Below are 21,536 nucleotides of genomic sequence, written 5' to 3' on the forward strand. Positions count from 1 at the left end.
ATATTCTTTCTATCTATCCATCTATTCTTTCTATCTATCCTTTCTATCTAGTCTATCTATCTATCTATCTATTCTTTCTATCTACACTTTCTATCTATTCTATCAATCTATTCTATCTATCCATCTATCTATTCTTTCCATCCTTTCTATCTATTCTTTCTATCTATCCTATCTATCTATTCTTTCTATCTATCTATCCTTTCTATTTATCTATTCTTTCTATCTACACTTTCTATCTATTCTATCTATTCTTTCTATCTATTCTTTCTATTGTAAGGTAGCGCTTGTTACTCAGGTTGGGGACACTCGCTTGGTAGCCAAATAACCAGGTCCGGCACGGGTTTTTCATAAAACATCAACAGTCCATGCGGGTTATTAGCATAAACCAGATTCTGCAACGGGCTCTTCATATCAACAGCATAACGTTCATGACAGAGCTCCGCTCTGTTAACCCTGTGGTCACACAGGTTATGCAATGTCCAGTACGCAGGCTCTCGCCTATACACAGCTCACCCCGTGGCCGGGTTACCTCATAGCTGCTTCACACTTCAGACGTTCATCCCATCTCCTGAGAACTGCCAGACACATGCAGCCATTATACACAGCCTCCACAGGTGCTGTTCAGGAAGGCAGCGACATCTTTCATCAGTCGGCCTGCCGAGACCTTCCATATGGACCAATCAGGTCCAGGCATTCTCTCTTGTGACCTAAGCCGGTCACCTTATATGGTCCGTAGCCACGCCCACCGGATCACATGGCTATGACCTACTCGCAGGTCCTACAACCATACACACATAGGCTTTACTATGGGCGTTTTAGACACACGCCCCTGAGTGGGTTTGTAGGTGGCTGGTTCCACCCGTCTCACCAACCACCTGAAGGCTTCTCTAATACACTGAAACAGAACCTCAGCAGTACCTCTGCTGATCAACACATAATCAAGCCTTCATCCCAAGGCCACCCACCTTGGGATACATAACGATCATTCAGCATCCTGCCACTCATCCTATCTCTATTGCCACAATGTCATTACCCATACAGCGCCCCTAGCTGTCAGAGTGGTCACTGCACCACACTATCTAGTCTTTCTTTCTATCCTTTCATTCTAGCTATCCTTTCAACGGATACATCAAAATCCGGAAGAAATGGATGGAAAAACGGATCCGTCGCATCAGTTTTTCACAATCTGCGACGCACTGACGGATTGCGACTGGCGCAAAAACACTGATGTGTGAAAGAGGCCTTAGCTGAGGCCTACTTAAACAGTGCATAGTATTGCCCAGGGGTAGCAGAAGGCCCAATTAAAGGGGTAGAACTTTGCCATGGTGTGCAACAGGATGAAGTCCTTAGCTCAGGCTGGGAGGCCTCCTTAAACCGTACAGAACTGTGCCCTAGATATGCAGTGCCACAGCAAGGAGTGCATGGTCCTCATCGAATGGACGTAAGGAGTCCTAGTGAGGAGTTGTACAGATGCACCTCAGCCAGTGATGTCCTCACAAGTGAGCTGGGAGCTGAGGAGCTCTGGTTGGCCGTAGCCCATCTTGACCCGTATGTCTCCACAGCGGATGATGGGCCTTCCCATAAGGGTTTGCTGGACTGTTATAACTTATTCCAAAAGTATGGAGCCTCAGTACTCACACTACACAGACCAGAGAAGTGAACCTCGGGAACAAGGTTGGAAGAGTAGTGTGTGCGCTTTGCCTGTAACCCCTTAACCCCCAAGGGAGGTTTGCACGTTAATGATCAGGCCAATTTTTACAATTATGACCACTGTCCCTTTATGAGGTGATAACTCTGGAACTTCCATGGATCCCGGGGATTCTGACATTGTTTTCTCGTGACATATTGTACTTCATGTTAGTGGTAAAATTTCATTCATATAACGTGCTGTTACCACCACTGGCCGCTCTCCCCCTGCGGCTGGTCGTGCCACTGTTACCTCTGTGCCCGCTCCTCCGTTCCTGTCCTTCGGTCCTGCCGTGCTCCCCGCACTACTGGAGACTCCAAGGCTCGGCACATGCGCTCTGACACTCTTGGAGGGCGGGCACGCCTCCTCCAAGGTCCTGTAGCTTCTGTGATGTCCTGACCAGGGTGGCCACGCCCCCTACCAGGTCCTTTATACACTTGGATATCCTGACCCGGAAACCCCAGCAGCCAATACAGGTAAGGTGGGGGTTATTTGAACCTGCTTCCTCTTTTCTCTGGCGCCTGGTTATTGTTTAAGCTCCTACTTCTGTGACCCAGGCCCGTGTCAATACTCTATGTGCACTATCCTGCACGTCCGTGTCCTTGTACTCTGCCTGTTGCTCTGTTGTGCCTCCTGGCACAAGCTCAATCCCTGTACTCTGCCTGTTGCTCTGTTGTGCCTCCTGGCACAAGCTCAGTCCCTGTACTCTGCCTTGTACTCTGTTTTGCCTCCTGGCACAAGCTCAATCCCTGTACTCTGCCTGTTGCTCTGTTGAGCCTCCTGGTACAAGTTCAGTCCCTGTACTCTGCCTTGTACTCTGTTGTGCCACCTGGCATAAGCTCTGTCCCTGTACTCTGTCTAGTGCTCTGTTGTGCCTCCTGGCACATGCTCTGCTATACTCCTGTGCTCTGTTCCATATGCCCGTTCCTAGTGCCCCGGTGTTTGCCAGTCTCCTCAGTTATCCTTCTGTTCCATGTCTCTCCCGCTATCTGAGTACCTTGGTACTGGCTACCGTGGTTGTAGAGAGCCCTAGGCCTGTCCCTGACAATCCCTGTATAGGGGTCGGTCTTCACTAGGTCGGCTCGCCCTGGGCAATCTGTTCCACGGTCCAGAGGGTCCACTGTTAGGCCTCTTTCACACTTCAGTTTTTTGCATCAGTTATAATCCGCCAAAAAGGCGGACAAGCGGATCCGTTCTCAACTGATGTGAACGGATGGCACAGGATCCGTTTTTAGACGGATCCTGAAAATGAAGAAATTTAAAGGAATCGCTGGCCGGGAAGGGGGGAGGGAGAGAGAGAGAGAGAGAGAGAGAGAGAGAGAGAATTTTTTTTTTTTTTTTTTGTCTGGCACCCAATCAGTGTTTGCAGGATCCGCCAGAGAAAAAAAGCTTACAAGCTCCGTTTTGAAATTTTTGAGGACAGCAACTTTTGGCGGATCCTCACAAAAAACGGATGCAACGGACAGCAATCCGGCACAATCCGCCATTAATGCAAGTCAATGGGAAAAAAACGGATCCTCAAAAAAAATTTGAGGATCCGTTTTTTTTCAAAACCTGGCGGATTGTGACTGATTGTAAAAAACGGAAGTGTGAAAGAGGCCTTATAGCTCGCCTCACTGAGGCGTTACAGAATAACCAGGCCATGGACCCCACCAGCACCACGTTTTCTGCAGCTTCCGTTCAAGTAGCATCCCGTGACGCTGGCCTTGTCTCCCTGCCATATTTCCCACGTCGTCCGTGCAAGCCACCTAAGTTTTCTGGGGATCCCAAACAGTGCAGGGGGTTTTTGACTCAGTGTAGCATCCATTTTGAACTCTTGCCCCTGCAGTATCCCACCGACCGTGCAAAGGTGGCTTTCATTGTATCTCTTCTAGAGGGAGAGGCATTGGCTTGGGTGAATCCCCTGTGGGAGCGTGATGACCACATTGTCTCCCAATTGGCAACCTTTTTGGAAACTTTTCGCAGTGTCTTCGATGAGCCGGGAAGGCTGGTCTCTATGACTGGGGCCCTTTTTAACCTTCGCCAGGGTTCCCTGTCACTAGCTCAGTATGCCATCTGCTTCCGCATCCTAGCTTCCGAGTTGGGGTGGAATAATGACGTTCTGGTTGGAGCCTTCTGGCCTGGGTTGTCACTCCGGATTAAGGATGAGCTTGCGGGGCGAGATACTCCAACGTCCTTGGAGGATCTCATCTCCTTGGCCACACGCATAGATTTGCGTTTCCAGGAACGATCTCGCGAGGCTTCCAGAGAGGCTGGTTTACTTCTTCCTCTAGGACAGGTAGGGGAGCCCTTCTCGGGAAATTCCTCATCCCCCTTGACTTTGTCTGTTTTGATATACCAGGAGCAGAGACGTTACTCTGAGGTGGCTTATGTGGATTTGGGTGCGGCAGGCAACTTCATTTGTCTCGAGACTGTCAGGAGGCTTCAGATTGCTGTCATTTCCCTGGACAGACATACTACCGAACCTCTCACATGCCCTGTTGCTTGGGTTGCCTTGGCTTGGGCTCCATGAACCTATTCTTGATTGGCGCTCAGGTGAGGTGCTTCGTTGGGGGTCCTCCTGCCAGAGACAGTGTCTGCAGCCAGTTCGTCCTGTTAATCCCCCACATTCCAACTCTGCTCCCGCAGGTCTTTCTTCGGCTTATTTGGGCTATGCGGATGTCTTCAATAAAAAGGAGGCTGAGGTCCTGCCTCCGCACCGCCCTTATGATTGCCCGATCGAGCTTGTTCCCGGTTCCTCGCCGCCCAGGGGGAGGATTTACCCTTTGTCTCCGGCGGAGACTCGGGCCATGTCGGAGAATATTCAGGAAAACTTGTCCAGAGGCTTCATCCGGAAATCTTCCTCTCCTGCCGGAGCGGGATTTTTCTTCATCAAGAAGAAGGACGTTTGCTCCGCCCCTGCATTGACTACAGGGGACTGAATAACATCACAGTCAAAAACAGATATCCACTACCTCTTATCCCGGGTCTCTTTGACCTGCTCAGAGGGGCTCCTATCTTCACTAAACTCGACCTCCGGGGCGCCTATAACTTGATTCGTATCCGCTCCGGGAACGAGTAGAAGACTGCTTTTAAGACCCAAGACGGCCACTATGAGTATCTAGTTATGCCGTTTGGCCTCTGCAATGCCCCAGCAGTCTTCCAAGAATTTGTCAATGATATTTTCCAGGACCTCCTATATTCCTGTGTAGTGGTGTACCTAGATGACATCCTTGTCTTCTCTTCTGAACTACCGTCTCACAGAAGAAGTGTTCGTCTGGTTCTCCAGCGTCTGAGGGAGAATAACTTTTATGCTAAATTTGAAAAATGTATCTTTGAGCAAACATACTTACCCTTCCTGGGTTACATCTCTGATACAGGGCTAAGGATGTGTTAGGAGTCAGATTTCTGCCTCTTCTATGCTGAAATCTAGATCCTCACATTCTGCAGTCTCCTGCTCTTCATCTACTGCAGAGGAGAATGCAGAGGAGATAGCCTTGCGGCAACTCTCCCCAGAGGCTAAGTCCTTCATTCCCTCATCTGATGCCTTGCGGCAACTCTCCCCAGAGGCTAAGTCCTTCATTCCCTCATCTGAGCATGCTCATGGGACGACCTCCCATTGGAGTTCAGGAGTCAGGTGCTCAGGTCCTGCTCCGGATCCCAATGGCTCCTCTTGGAGACCTGGAGATTTCCGGAAGGTCCCGTTTGCTATAAAAAGCGCGCATGGCTGTTCCGCCATGCGCTAGTATAGTCATACTTGCTGCTGTGTGTATGTTGATGGATGCATGATCTGGTGAATGACTCATTTGAAACCCCATTCCTATGATATTACGACTGTGTGTGGGAATGAGTTACAGCCAGTATTAGCGCCAGCGCGCCATTGCTCCACAAGCACATCTGCTAGCGTCTAACATTGCGCTTGCGTTACTGCGGTGTTAACCTGCGGCACTTACCACGCCGCGCTGCTGTAGCAGCTTTTGTCTGCGTTCGCGGTTGCAACGCTGTTCACACAAGTATTTACGGTAGGTCCTTGCGGATGTAGTTCCGTTATATATAACTACTCCGGTGACCTTTCACCGCTTGTGTGCCGCTGAGTTCCTGTGTATATAACAGGCTCAGCACTGTTATATTTATTATTTGTAATTAGCAGCTCTGTGAGTTTAACAGATTGCTTAGTGCACCAGGGTGATATTTAACCCCGTGCACACTACCGCCTCATTGCTCTGTCATCACCTAGCTGCGTTTTTTCCAGCTACCGCACGGTGGACCCCGAGCGGCGAACGCACTTTATTTATAATTTTATTTAGTGCGTTCCACCGTTCCTAACAGGATGGATCCCAAGAAGGTGCCTGCTGTACTCAATTGGACCCCACTGTCATGTCGGACACTGTTCGCACCAGGGTGTCCGGCAGACAGCGGTAATACCCCATCCTACCACTTTGTTCTCAGCGACGCTGGTTGGTCTTCTGATCCGGCTTGGATTGGGTTAACCAGGTTGTCATTCTGGCTGAAGTCTTAGCCACGCCCACTGTCTTTAAATTGTCCTGCGTGACTATGGGCATCGCCGACTATAGCTCTTGCCTTGTGCTAGCGATACCGGTCTGGAGTGGTGGTCTAAGGAGCATACTGTTTCTGGTGTAGTATATTCCGTTGTTACCATTTGTCTCCCTGTGTTGTAGTATTTGGTTGCCCTTGCACATTATTGTGTTCCCCTGTGTGTACGCGGTGTGGTGCATTCCCTTTACCCCTGTCCATACGTATTTGTGGGGTCTGGTGTTTGGTCTCCTCACTGGGTGGAGGGTGGTGGGTTCAGCTTAGGGCTGGACAGGAGACAGGGACAGGGTGGAGGCCCAGGCAGGCACACCTTCAGTGTAAACCCTGGGTTGAGGGACAGACAGGGTTTCCCCTAGTCTGGGGGACACCGCAGGGGCCCCGGGGTTTTAGCCTAAAGTTACCTAGGCTTCCCATGACACCCACCCTGCGGAGTGAAGGCTATTCAGTGATTTCTCGGCTTTGCAAATTACTACAGGCAGTTCATTCCCCATTTCTCCACCGTAACCAAGCCAATCTCATTGCTCACCCATAAAGGTACCTGCTCCAAGGTTTGGACTCCAGAAGCAGAGGACGCCTTTCTTCTCTTAAAATGCTCTTTTTCTATGGCTCCTGTATTACATCGTCCCGAGTCTAATAAACCCTTTCCTCCGGAAGTGGACGCTTCTTCTATGGGGGTCAGTGCCGTGCTCTTACAGAGGACCTCGCAGGGTCGCTTGGTTCCTTGTGGCTTGTTCCCCAAAGTGTTTTCGGCAGCGGAATGCAACAATACCATCGGAGACCGCGAGCTGTTGGCCATTCAACTTGCGCTGGAAGAGTGGTGATATCTCCTCGAAGGTTCCGTGCATCCGTTTGTAATTTTCACCGACCACATTAATCTGGCCTACCTCCAATCCGCACAGAGACTTAACCCACGTCAGGCCAGGTGGTCCCTGTTCTTCGCTCAGTTTGATTTCGAGCTTCGCTTCCGGCCAGGTGACAGGAATGCCAAGGCGGACGCACTTTCTAGGTCATTTCAGCCGGGGGATGTGGAGGAGGAACCAGCGTACATTGTGGATCCTTCTAAAGTCATCACTGTGGCTCCTTTAAAGTTGACCGTCCTGCCGCCCGGTAAGACCTTTGTAGCTGAGAGCAACAGGAGGAAAGTGTAACTCTGGGGACATTCTTCCAAGTTGGCTGGGCACACCGGAGTAAAGAAGACTTTCCTTCTCATCGCTCGCTACTACTAGTGGCCCACCCTGCGCCAGTATATTAAGGACTTCGTCGCCTCGTGCCCTTCCTGTGCCAAAAACAAAGTTCCTCGACATTTACCTCATGGTACCCTCCTTCCATTTCCAGTTCCGTCTGCTCCTTGGCAACATATTGCCATGGAGTTCATTACCGACCTTCCGAATTCAGCTGGTTGCACTAGTTGTGGATTGGTTCTCAAAGATGGCTCATTTTGTCCCCCTGTCTGGTCTGCCTTACACTCCTGAGTTGGAAAAGATTTTCATGGAGCATATTTTCAGACTCCACGGATTTCCTAGGCACATCGTATCCGACAGGGGGGGTTCAATTTACTTCTCGCTTTTGGAGGGTGCTGTGCGGAATCATGAGGGTGTCACTGAACTTCTCCTCGGCCTACCATCCACAGTCCAATGGTCAGGTAGAACGGACTAATTAAGTTTTGGCTATCTACCTTCGACTCTTTACCAATGCTCACCAAAATAACTGGGTAGGTCTGTTTCCTTGGGCAGAATTTGCCTTTAATAATCACTCCAGCAAGTCCTCAGCTAAGACTCTCTTTTTCATTGTTTTTGGGCAACATCCGGGCATGCCTCTTCCAGTGTCTTCTGCCTCGGGGTTACCAGCGGCCGACTCCTGGTCTCAAGAGTTTTCTAAAATCTGGGACGATGTTAACAAATCACTCGACAAAGCGTCAGGAAGGATGAAGAAGCATGCCGACAAGAGGCGTCTCTCCTCCTTTCAGTCCGAGTGACAAAGTCTGGCTCTCCTCGAGATATAGCCGACTCAAGATGCCATCTTACACATTGGCCCTTTCGAGATTCTAAGACGAGTCAACGATGTTGCTTACAAATTGAGGTTGCCTGCCTCGCTCCGTGTCCCCAACACCTTCCATGTGTCTCTGCTGAAACCTGCAATTTTTTTTTTTTGGGGTAGGATGAAAGAGGAAGCTTGGAAGACAAAACCAAAGAATCTAGATGAACACTGGGAGGCAGGTAAGACTGCATTCTGTGCTATTCCTGATGACTTCATTAATAATTTGTATGAATCATTGCTGAACCGCATGTATGCAGTCCTTCAAACTCATGGAAGTCACACAAAATATTAAATATGACTCTAATAGCACCACAACTTCATTCACCAATGTTATGCAACATATATTTGTATTTTAAGTTAATTGTTTGACTATCACATTACTCTCTGTGGCCAACAAAACTTTTGTCTTGCCAAAATCTGACCATTCTGAATCCATTAAATAATCAATATTTCTGCAGTGATGCCAATTTATTTTCTTAACCTAAAACACATTTCGGAAGGTTTCAGCTTTCAAAAGAATAATTTATGCAACCAATGGATGAATTTAACGTCAGGTTATAAGCTTTTATTTACATAACATGGATAAGCGACATAACTTCTGCCAGAGAGTGTAATTAACATTTCCCACATGTCTACTTTACATCAGCACAATTTTGGAACCAATTTTTTTTGTGTTAGGAAGCTTTAAGAGTTAAAATTTGACCAGCGATTTCTCATTTTTACAACACCATTTTTTTAGGGACCTCATCACATTTGAAGTCACTTTGAGGGGTCTATATGATAGAAAATACCCAAAAGTGACACCATTATAAAACCGCACCCCTCAAGGTGCTCAAAACATGAACATTTAACTTTTTTCACAAAAAAATTACTTCACGTCCAATTTTTTTATTTTAGCAAGGGTAACAGGAGAAATTGGACCGCAAAAGGTATTGTGCAATTTGTCCTGAGTATGCTGATACCCCATATGTGGGAGAAAACTACTGTTTCGGCGCATGGCAGAGCTCGGAAAGGAAGGAGCGCCGTTAGACTTTTTTGGGGGAGAAAACTACTGTATGGGCACACGTTGGGGCTCGGAAGGGAAGTAGTGACGTTTTGGAATGGTGAGCACTTTGAACCCCCAAGGGCTTCACAGAAGTTTATAACGCCTGAGCGTGAAAATAAAAAAATCATATTTTTTCCACAAACATGATCATTTAGTCCCAAATTTTTTTTTATTTTCCTAAGGGTAACAGGAGAAATTGGACCCCAAAAGTTGTTGTCCAATTTATCCTGAGTATGTGGGGTAAACCACTGTTTGGGCACATGGCAGAGCTTGGACGGGAAGGAGCACCGTTTGACTTTTTCAAAGCAGAATTGTCTGAAATTGAGATCAGAATGCCTTGTCACGTTTGGAGAGCCCCTGATGTGCCTGAACAGTGGAAACCCCCCAATTCTAACTCCAACCCTAACCCCAACACACCCCTAATCCCAACCCTAAGCCTAGCCCTAACCATAACCCTAATGGGAAAATGGAAATAAATAAAATTAAAAAAAATGTATTATTTTTCCCTAACTAAGGGGGTGATAACGGGGGGTTTGATTTACTATTTATGGCGGTTTTTATATTTGGCAGCTGTCACACGCTAAAAGACGCTTTTTATTGTAAAAATAGTTTTTGCATCACCACATATTGAGAGCTATAATTTTTCCGTATTTTGACCCACTGAGTCATGTGAGGTCTTATTTTTTGCGGGACGAGTTGACGTTTTTATTGGTACCATGTTCGGGCACGTGACTTTTTTGATCGCTATTTATTTCGATTTTTGGGACGCAGAATGAACAAAAACCAGCATTTCATGAATTTCTTTTGGGGGGGGCGTTTACACCGTTCCGCGTGCGGTAAAATTGATAAAGGGACTTTATTCTTCGGGTCAGTACAATTACAGTGATGCCTCATTTATATCAATTTTTTATGTTTTGGCGCTTTTATACAATAAAGATAATTTTATATAAAAAATAATTGTTTTTGCATCGCTTTATTCTGCGAGCTATAACATTTTTATTTTTTCGCTGATGATGCTGTATGGCGGCTCGTTTTTTGCGGGACAACATGATGTTGTCAGCGGTACCATGTTTATTTATATCCATCTTTTTGATCGCGTGTTATTGCACTTTTTGCTCGGCGGTATGAAGCATTGTTTTTTGCCTTTTTTTAAGGGAATCACTGAAGGGGTTAACTATTGGGATACTAAATATGTGTACTTTTATTGTTTTTTATTTACAAAAAAAATAATTTATTAGGGAATTTTGTTGTTTTTTTCATCTAGGAATTTTTTAAAAATTATTTTTACGCATGATTTTTTTTTAACTTTATTATATTGTCTCAATGTGGGACATTAGCAATCTGACAGGCACTGCAGGCGGCTTCTCAGCGCCTGTGTAGTAATCGCAGGTACGCGGGATGCAGTGACGAGACAGGAGACGGGATGAACTTAAGATTTATCTTTTTATATATATGTGTACCTATAGGGGCTATCTTGAGTAACCAACAAGCTAACAACAGTTACCCTCGCAGGGATCAAAACAAGAATACACTGGTAACACGAACACGACTACCCGATCAAGACCGGTCACTATAGGGCCATGGTATGGCCGACTACGGGTCCAGGGTATTAACTACAACGTGTCACTTATTCTCTCTGACGTCCAGCAGAGTGGTGATCGGTGCTGCTTCGGCGTTTCAGCCGCTGGGCCCAGCCAACGAGGATCTGGCGTAGACTTCAGGCACTCCTACGCCCAGGCGAAGCAAGGGCACAGCAGGCCCCTGAAGAGTTCCTCTGCTTGGCGCTTCCCGGCGGAGGCAGGACAGCGCTGCCCGGGGACCGGGGTGTGTAGGCCGCAGCCACAAGCTGGGGATGGGTGGCGGCGGACAAGCCGCAGACCGGAGTTGAGACGCGGGCGGCAGCGGGCAGGCCACAGCCGCAGGCTGGAGGGAAGCTGCGGCGGCCATGGGCGACAGCGGGCAGGCCGCAGCCGTTGGCTGGAGACTGGCTGAGGCGGCCGCGAGTGACAGCGGGCAAGCCGCAGCCGCGGACTGGAGTCAGGCAGTGGGGGCCGCGAGGAGCGCGGTCGGGCGGTTGGTGTTTCTCTGCTGGATGGCTCGGTGCTGTCTCCTATCTGCGGTGGGTCTCCAGTCCCTCCAGTCGCTGCTCTCTTCTTCTAGCTCTGGCTCTCTTGCGCCCTCTAGTCTTCCTGCTCCTTCTCTCCTGCTCGGTCGAGTGCCCCCTGCTGGCGTCCTCAGCCCCCTTTACTGGCCCTGCCCCCATCCCTTCTAGAACTCTCTCTGGTCTGTCCTCTAATTGTGTCCCCTGGAAACAGTCCCCCTAGGAACCTTGGTGACAGTCCCCTTGGTTCCAGCCCGGATACAAAGCGGGGACTCCTCCTCCTACACTCCCCCATCCTGTATGCTCGCAAGTCCTCGGGCGAGGGCTTGGAGGGTCCTGGGCCTGTTTCTCGAGATAAAAGTATTTTCTGCCACACGAACTGATCCTGTTCGTAGTGTTCGGGGAGTTTGCCAGCTGTTGACCGCTCGGAGCATCGTGGTTCGACTGTGGTGGAGTCATCTGGGGCGGTGGAAGGTGGTGGGTCGACCGGGTCCGCTGGAATATTATTCCTGGAAGTGTTTGTCTGTACTGCTGGAGGGTCTTCCTCGTTGTCCTCATCCCATACTGCTGGCGGGGGTTCTGAGACCTGAGGAGGGGCCTCGGGTCGTGCAGGGTCTGTGGACGTACAGGGTCGTAACATATTGTGTACGGTACGGGTAGGGTGGTCCCCATCTTTTTCAGATTGTATTTTGTACACTGGCCCATCAGGGCTTACTCGGAGCAAAACCCGATAGGGACTTTCTTCCCAGCGGGGTTCCAACTTGCTTTGGGGGCATTGATCTCATACGAATACCCAATCTCCTGCCTGGAGGTCGATGGATCGAGGCGGAGTCCCCCCTCGGGTGTTCCAGGTCCTGAAGTTTTGTGTGGACGATTCAGTGCAGGGTTTGTAGCTGATACCGGTGATTCCGGACCCACGAGGAGACCCCCGTCCATGGTTGTTCCTCATCCGGATCTAACTCCACCTCCGTGATTCCCTTGCCTTCCCGGCCGAATAGCAGCGAGTATGGAGTGTAGCCAGTGACTCAATGTACCCGGTTGTTATAAACCCACACCAGTTCAGGGATATATTCGGGCCAGCGGGCCTTTCAGTCGCTTTCCAGGGTACGTAGCATTTGGATCAATGTCCAATTAAATCGCTTGCAGGCCCCATTCCCTTGAGGGTGGTATTGAGTAGTTCGTGATTTATCGATACCATATAGGCGGTGTAATTCTTCCATTACTTTTCCCATGAAGCACGCACCCTAGTCTGAATGAATTCATTGGGGGCGGCCGTATACTTGGATAAAGTTTTGACAAATTGCGTAGGCGGCCGACTCCATGGTTTGATCTCAGGTAGTGGTCACCACGGCAAATTTGGTGAAATGGTCCACCATGACGAGACAATGTTCATACCCCTGGTGCGCGGGACCAATGGTTAGATAATCTATCATCAAGAGTTCAAGGGGTGCTGCCGTTACTATTGTCTGCACTGGGGCCCGTTGCGTGGGTGGTTTGGTTAGCTCACACAGGCAGCACTAACGGCAAATTTCTTCCACTGCGTTCTGCAAGCGGGGATGGTAGGCCATTCGCTGTAACCACTGAAAAGTCTTTTGTGCCCCAAAATGAGCCCCCTTTTCATGAGCCTCGCGAGCAAGTTCACTGAGTTGGGCTCCTGGTTTTACTACCTGTCAGGCTATCGCTGATGTTGTCCGTGACACTGCTTTTCGGTAACTCAGTCCTCCTTTGATTACCAATTTCTCCAATTGATGTAGCATTAGCAAAGCGTCCTGAGTCAAAGTCTGCCTCTGAGTGTCGCTAGGTATTCAACCCGTGGCCACCCATTGACGCAGGGGTCCAATCTCTCCATCTTCTTGTTGCTGTTGAATCCATTTATCCCGGAATTGTTCTAACATGCCCCTGGCGGGTCCTATGTGGGATTGTTCTCGGGTCGCAGCTGTGAGTCCAGCGGGGGCCAGAGCGAATGCCGTCTTCTCCTTCTAGTTCGTCTCGGCTCCGCCCCGGAGTCGTACGTCGAATCCTGGAAAGGGCATCGGCGTGCACATTTTCCGTTCCCACATTTTGTATTTGAACTTGGCCTTTCAGGCCACCCATCGTTGCTCCAGGGCCCCCAGTTTGGCATTATCGAGGTGGGCCAGCGGATTGTTGTCAGTTCATACCACTACCTCAGAGGCTGCCAGGTACTCTGCGAACCGCCCACACTACCGCGAGGAGCTCGAGTTTAAAGGAGCTGTAATTGTCAGGATTACGTTCGGAGTCGTGGAGTGATTGACTGCCGTAAGCAATCACTCCCTCTGACCTGTCTTGGACTTGTGACAACACAGCTCCTAGCCTGTGTAGGCTCCCGTTGGTGTGCAGTATGAACGGCTGCGAGAAATCCACATAAGCTAACACTGGGGCATCCAAAAGTGCGGTTTTGAGATCTCGGAAGGCCTCCTCCTGCGGTTCTCGCCACTGAATCTTCCAACCATTTGCTCCGGCACGGGCCCCCTTCAGCAGGTCTTGCAGGGCTCGGGCTCGACAGGTGAAATTCTTTATGAAGCGATGGTAATATCCGGCCAACTCCAGAAAAGCTCGTACGCCTTTTACCGTCTTGGGAGTAGGCCACCCTTGGATAGCGACGACCTTTTCCATGGACAGCCTCACGCCTTCGGCGGAGACAGTATGTCCCAGATACTCAATCTGCATACGAAACAGGTGGCATTTCTGGGATTTTACCTTCAACCAGTACTTTTGCAGCTGACCGAGCACCTGCCCCACTCGCCGCAGGTGGTCCTCAAATGTGGCGGCATAGATAATAATGTCGTCCAGGTATATCAACGTGGCCTCGAAATTGAGATCTCCCAGACACCGCTCCATTAGCCGTTGGAAGGTCCCAGGGGCATTGGCCAACCCGGGGTAGGATGAACGCGGTCTTGGCACTGTCTTCCTCTGACATTGGCACATGCCAGTACTCGCTGGCCAGATCTAGGGTCGAGAAGTATGTCGCCTTACCCAGGGCGGATAGGGACTCCTGTATCCGGGTAGCGGGTACGAGTCTTTGATGGTACAGGCGTTCAACTTTTGATAGTCCACACAGATCCGCAAGGTGCCATCCTTCTTGTGGACTAACACGATGGGGGCCGCCCAAGGACTCTGGCTTTCTCGGATAACTTTCCGCAGCATTTGGCCCAGGCGGAGGCAGGACGGCGCTGCTCAGGGACTGGGGTGTGTAGGCCGCAGCCATAAGCTGGGGACAGGCAGCGGCGGGCCGTGGGTGGTGGCGGTCAAGCCGCAGCCGCGGACCGGAGTTGAGCTGCAGTGGCCACGGGCGGCAGCGGGCAAGCCGCAGCCGTGGCCTGGAGTGGAGCTGCGGCGGCGCAGCCGCGGTTTGGAGATGGGCTGTGGCGGCCGTGAGTGGCAGCAGGCAGGCCGCAGCTGCAGGCTTGAGTGGAGCTGCGGCGGCTGCAGGCGGCAGTGGGCAGGCCGCTGGCTGGAGACGGGCTGTGGTGGCAGTGGGCAGGCCGCAGCCACGGACTGTAGACGGGCTGTAGCAGCCGCGAGCGGCAGTGGGCAGGTCACAGCCAAGGGCTGGAGTGGAGCTGTGGCAGCCGCGGGTGATGGCAGACAGGCCGCAGCCGCGGACTGGAGTCGGGCGGTGGCGGCCGCGAGGATCGCGGTTGGGCGGTCGGTGTTTCTCTGCTGGACGGCTCGGTGCCGTCTCTCTCCTATCTGCGGTATGTCTCTCTCCAGTTGCTGCTCTCTTCTTCTAGCTCTGGCTCTCTGGTGCCCTCTAGCCTTCCTACTCCTCTCCTGCTTGGTCGAGTGCCCCCTGCTGGCGTCCTCAGCCCCTTTTATACTGGCCTCACCCCCATCCCTTCTAGAACTCTCTCTGGTCTATCCTCTAATTGTGTCCCCTGGAAACAGTCCCCCTAGGAACCTTGGTGACAGTCCCCTTGGTTCCGGCCCGGCTACACAGCGGGGACTCTTCCTCCTACACTTGCTCTCGGCAGGCACTAAGAAGCCACCTCCCTGCAGGACCCGGAAGGCCCCCGTGGCCATCTTGGAGCACATCGCGTTGTTTCGTGGGTCTCAGGGATGCGCCCAGAGAGCCTCCTCCCTGTGTGAGTGTTCCCTATGCCCCCAGTATACGGCGATCATGTTTGATCGCACTGTGCCGGGGGTTAATGTGCTGGGGGCGGTCCGTGACCGCTCCTGGCACATAGTGCCAGGTGTCAGCTGTGATAATCAGCTGACTCCCGGCCATGATCAGCTGCGCTCCCCCCGTGAGCTGATCGCTATGACGTACCTACCCACGCTTGGGCACACGGGCCCATGGGACATGGACAGAATAGTACGTCAAATGTCAGAAAGGGGTTAAAGGGAACCTGTCAGCACAGGGGTGGACAATTAGTTTTCTCGAGGGGCCACACCAGAGACAATGACTGTTGTGGAGGGCCGAACCAATAGGCCGAAATTAATTCTATTCAATATCAACATATTAATTATAATTAAGTTGTCATGATCCAGGTTGGATCTGACAGATAAAATGTACAAGTTACCTTTTTTTCCTTTAGCTATGTACTAAAGGTGGTTTTGCTCCCGGTGGCCAATAGGGTCATTGCACTGTGGTGGTTTCAGTTCTAGTTTTCCCCCCGGTGGCCATTAGGGTCATTGCACTCTGGTTACTTTGGTTTAGTGCACGTGATTATGTAACAGGTGTGATTGCTCTATAAAAGAGTGTCAATCACTGTTGATGATAGTTCTCAGTTGAAAGCAAGCCTGGGTGAAGGATGGAGCTGAAGGAGAGTCCCGGGCAGCTCAGTCAGAGTCCTGGAGTGGCAGCTATGGTGTCTGCGAGGAGGGCTGGCATGGCTTGGTGGAGTGGCAGCTATGGTGTCAGCAAGGAGTTCTTGCATGGCTTGGTGGAGTGGCAGCTATGGTGTAGAGCTGCACTCATGATGCTGAACTCTGTTGCTGGAAAGCTGAACTCAAGATGCTGGACTCTTTTGCTGGAAAGCTGGACTCATATGCTGGAATCTGTTTCTGGACAGCTGCACGCAGGTGGTGTACTCTGTTTGCTCCAAGGCTGCACGATGGTGTTGGATCCGGTCGGAGGAAAAGATGCACGCAGGTGGTGGGCTCTGTTGCTGGGAGCGTAAGCAACAGAGCAAAGCTAAGTGGTGTTTCCCTGTTTTGTCTCTTTTCCTTATGTGTGTTTTAGTGCAGTAAAAAACATAGCAGTAATCAGCAAGTGCTGTATAACAAATACAGGGTATTTAGTCGATACATTTTTTGCAAAAAATATATACCAAGCTACTTCACCACTTCACGGTAACCCTTCACGAAGCAGTCCCTAGCTAATGTATTTAAAACCTGAGCATGTGAACAGTGTCTAAATGAACAGGATACAGACAGGCGCCTCTTAGTATATGGGCTTGTGGTGTAAAACAGCTCATTTATGTGCATGTCACACAAGAGAGGGGTGGGGTCTCCCACACCTTACTTAGCAAGGAAAAATGGATTAAAAACATGTATGTGACATGCACAAGTGTGAACAAGTCAGTAAGACAAGCCCACACCACCCAATGGTTGAAACACAAGAGAACACAAAATGACAAAATTTGCAAAAATACTCTGCAGTAAAAAACATAGCAGTAATCAGCAAGTGCTGTATAACAAATACAGGGTATTTAGTCGATACATTTTTTGCAAAAAATATATACCAAGCTGCTTCACCACTTCACGGTAACCCTTCACGAAGCAGTCCCTATCTAATGTATTTAAAACTTGAGCATGTGAACAGTGTCTAAATGAACAGGATACAGACAGGCGCCTCTTAGTATATGGGCTTGTGGTGTAAAAGAGCTCATTTATGTGCATGTCACACAAGAGAGGGGTGGGATCTCCCACAACTTGCTTAGCAAGGAAAAATGGATTAAAAACATGTATGTGGCATGCACAAGTGTGAACAAGTCAGTAAGACAAGCCCACACCACCCAGTGGTTGAAACACGAGAACACAAAATGACAAAATTTGCAAAAATACTCTGCAGTAAAAAACATAGCAGTAGAGTTGAGCGACTTTTGGTTTTTTAGGGTCGCGTTTCGTTTCGTGAAACCCGACTTTTCCAAAAGTCGGGTCGAGCAAGATCGTCCGATTATAGGGAAAAGTCGGGGTCGTCCCGAAACACGAAACCCAATGTAAGTCAATGGGGAATAAAAGTCGGCAGTGAGAGGAGGACAGGAAACACACCTACAGTGCCCATTTGAATGCCAAAAGCATCAATTCTTCTTACTTAAGTTTGTCAACCTTAATTAACTTCATAATACAAGTTACGCACTGAAAAATGGGGGTTATTTGGCTAAAGTTGTGGGGGGGGGGAGGGCTGGCTGCAGGTTTTCATGTGCCCTGGGCGAAAGAGCGCCCCTTTAACACATACCACAACTCATCATGCTCCGATACGGCAGATAAATAGCGGTATAGTACAATGAAAAATACCTCACTTTTTACATCTCATGACGAGGCCCATCTATTTCTCCATACAGAATCATTGGTCCCATATAATGTTTGAAACAGTATATGATGAGCTCCACATAATGCTACAGTATATGTTGGTCCCCATGGATGAAGCTCCACTGTCTTATGGGCCCAAATAATGCTCCAAACATAATGGGCCCCATTTCTAATGCTCTAGTGTATAATGGGCCCTGTAAATGCTGCTCCAGTGTCTGATGTCCACCTTTGGAATGTTCCAGTGTATGGTGGGCCCCATCTATCATTCTCCAGAGTATAGTGCTCCCCAAAAATTGCTGTCCCAACATTGAAAACAATCAAATAAGTCTCCTCGCTAGGGAATCCCTGTACTTGTCTGGACAGGTGCTGTAGCTTGCTTAACAGCTCGCCAGCCGTTCTCACGCCCAGTATGGATTGCACGTGATTGCACAAAGGTTAGAAAGGGTACCGTATCCCTGGATAACATGTATGGATAGCGTACACATTCAAAATATATGTCTCAGGAGGCAGGCTCAGACGGTGTTAGGCCCAGTATGGATTGCACGTGATTGCACAAAGGTTAGAAAGGGTACCGTATCCCTGGATAACATGTATGGATAGCGTACACATTCAAAATATATGTCTCAGGAGGCAGGCTCAGACGGTGTTAGGCCCAGTATGGATTGCACGTGATTGCACAAAGGTTAGAAAGGGTACCGTATCCCTGGATAACATGTATGGATAGCGTACACATTCAAAATATATGTCTATACAGCATGAGGCAGGCTCAGACGGTGTTAGGCCCAGTATGGATTGCACGTGATTGCACAAAGGTTAGAAAGGGTACCGTATCCCCGGATAACATGTATGGATAGCGTACACATTCAAAATATATGTCTATACAGCATGAGGCAGGCTCAGACGGTGTTAGGCCCAGTATGGATTGCACGTGATTGCAGAAAGGTTAGAAAGGGTACCGTATCCCTGGATAACATGTATGGATAGCGTACACATTCAAAATATATGTCTATACAGCATGAGGCAGGCTCAGACGGTGTTAGGCCCAGTATGGATTGCACGTGATTGCACAAAGGTTAGAAAGGGTACCGTATCCCTGGATAACATGTATGGATAGCGTACACATTCAAAATATATGTCTATACAGCATGAGGCAGGCTCAGACGGTGTTAGGCCCAGTATGGATTGCACGTGATTGCACAAAGGTTAGAAAGGGTACCGTATCCCTGGATAACATGTATGGATAGCGTACACATTCAAAATATATGTCTCAGGAGGCAGGCTCAGACGGTGTTAGGCCCAGTATGGATTGCACGTGATTGCACAAAGGTTAGAAAGGGTACCGTATCCCTGGATAACATGTATGGATAGCGTACACATTCAAAATATATGTCTATACAGCATGAGGCAGGCTCAGACGGTGTTAGGCCCAGTATGGATTGCACGTGATTGCACAAAGGTTAGAAAGGGTACCGTATCCCCGGATAACATGTATGGATAGCGTACACATTCAAAATATATGTCTATACAGCATGAGGCAGGCTCAGACGGTGTTAGGCCCAGTGTGGATTGCACGTGATTGCACAAAGGTTAGAAAGGGTACCGTATCCCTGGATAACATGTATGGATAGCGTACACATTCAAAATATATGTCTATACAGCATGAGGCAGGCTCAGACGGTGTTAGGCCCAGTATGGATTGCACGTGATTGCACAAAGGTTAGAAAGGGTACCGTATCCCTGGATAACATGTATGGATAGCGTACACATTCAAAATATATGTCTATACAGCATGAGGCAGGCTCAGACGGTGTTAGGCCCAGTATGGATTGCACGTGATTGTACAAAGGTTAGAAAGGGTACCGTATCCCTGGATAACATGTATGGATAGCGTACACATTCAAAATATATGTCTATACAGCATGAGGCAGGCTCAGACGGTGTTAGGCCCAGTATGGATTGCACGTGATTGCACAAAGGTTAGAAAGGGTACCGTATCCCTGGATAACATGTATGGATAGCGTACACATTCAAAATATATGTCTCAGGAGGCAGGCTCAGACGGTGTTAGGCCCAGTATGGATTGCACTTGATTGCAGAAAGGTTAGAAAGGGTACCGTATCCCTGGATAACATGTATGGATAGCGTACACATTCAAAATATATGTCTATACAGCATGAGGCAGGCTCAGACGGTGTTAGGTCCAGTATGGATTGCACGTGATTGCACAAAGGTTAGAAAGGGTACCGTATCCCCGGATAACATGTATGGATAGCGTACACATTCAAAATATATGTCTATACAGCATGAGGCAGGCTCAGACGGTGTTAGGCCCAGTATGGATTGCACGTGATTGCACAAAGGTTAGAAAGGGTACCGTATCCCTGGATAACATGTATGGATAGCGTACACATTCAAAATATATGTCTATACAGCATGAGGCAGGCTCAGACGGTGTTAGGCCCAGTATGGATTGCACGTGATTGCACAAAGGTTAGAAAGGGTACCGTATCCCTGGATAACATGTATGGATAGCGTACACATTCAAAATATATGTCTATACAGCATGAGGCAGGCTCAGACGGTGTTAGGCCCAGTATGGATTGCACGTGATTGCACAAAGGTTAGAAAGGGTACCGTATCCCTGGATAACATGTATGGATAGCGTACACATTCAAAATATATGTCTCAGGAGGCAGGCTCAGACGGTGTTAGGCCCAGTATGGATTGCACGTGATTGCACAAAGGTTAGAAAGGGTACCGTATCCCTGGATAACATGTATGGATAGCGTACACATTCAAAATATATGTCTCAGGAGGCAGGCTCAGACGGTGTTAGGCCCAGTATGGATTGCACGTGATTGCACAAAGGTTAGAAAGGGTACCGTATCCCTGGATAACATGTATGGATAGCGTACACATTCAAAATATATGTCTCAGGAGGCAGGCTCAGACGGTGTTAGGCCCAGTATGGATTGCACGTGATTGCACAAAGGTTAGAAAGGGTACCGTATCCCCGGATAACATGTATGGATAGCGTACACATTCAAAATATATGTCTCAGGAGGCAGGCTCAGACGGTGTTAGGCCCAGTATGGATTGCACGTGATTGCACAAAGGTTAGAAAGGGTACCGTATCCCTGGATAACATGTATGGATAGCGTACACATTCAAAATATATGTCTCAGGAGGCAGGCTCAGACGGTGTTAGGCCCAGTATGGATTGCACGTGATTGCACAAAGGTTAGAAAGGGTACCGTATCCCTGGATAACATGTATGGATAGCGTACACATTCAAAATATATGTCTATACAGCATGAGGCAGGCTCAGACGGTGTTAGGCCCAGTATGGATTGCACGTGATTGCACAAAGGTTAGAAAGGGTACCGTATCCCCGGATAACATGTATGGATAGCGTACACATTCAAAATATATGTCTATACAGCATGAGGCAGGCTCAGACGGTGTTAGGCCCAGTATGGATTGCACGTGATTGCACAAAGGTTAGAAAGGGTACCGTATCCCTGGATAACATGTATGGATAGCGTACACATTCAAAATATATGTCTATACAGCATGAGGCAGGCTCAGACGGTGTTAGGCCCAGTATGGATTGCACGTGATTGCACAAAGGTTAGAAA

The 21,536-nt window shown here is 49.0% G+C and overlaps 1 protein-coding gene across 3 annotated transcripts in view; it reads left to right on the plus strand.

The window, feature by feature from the left end:
- LOC141076206 (gastrula zinc finger protein XlCGF66.1-like) overlaps window positions 1-21,536 on the plus strand; it is a 50,329-nt gene that overhangs the window by 4,251 nt on the left and 24,542 nt on the right. For 2 of the 3 annotated variants that reach the window (XM_073563560.1, XM_073563561.1), the window contains exon 2: window positions 8,378-8,436. The exons of the other annotated variant lie outside the window; for it this stretch is intronic. In XM_073563560.1, coding sequence (XP_073419661.1) covers window positions 8,419-8,436 — 18 coding nt within the window. In that variant the 5' untranslated portion in view covers window positions 8,378-8,418. The remainder of the gene's footprint in view (window positions 1-8,377; window positions 8,437-21,536) is intronic. 3 annotated transcript variants of the gene reach the window in all.

This window comes from Dendrobates tinctorius, unplaced genomic scaffold, assembly GCF_039654945.1.
Source record: "Dendrobates tinctorius isolate UK_male_01 unplaced genomic scaffold, ASM3965494v1 ptg000395l, whole genome shotgun sequence".
Classification (NCBI taxonomy): domain Eukaryota; kingdom Metazoa; phylum Chordata; class Amphibia; order Anura; family Dendrobatidae; genus Dendrobates; species Dendrobates tinctorius.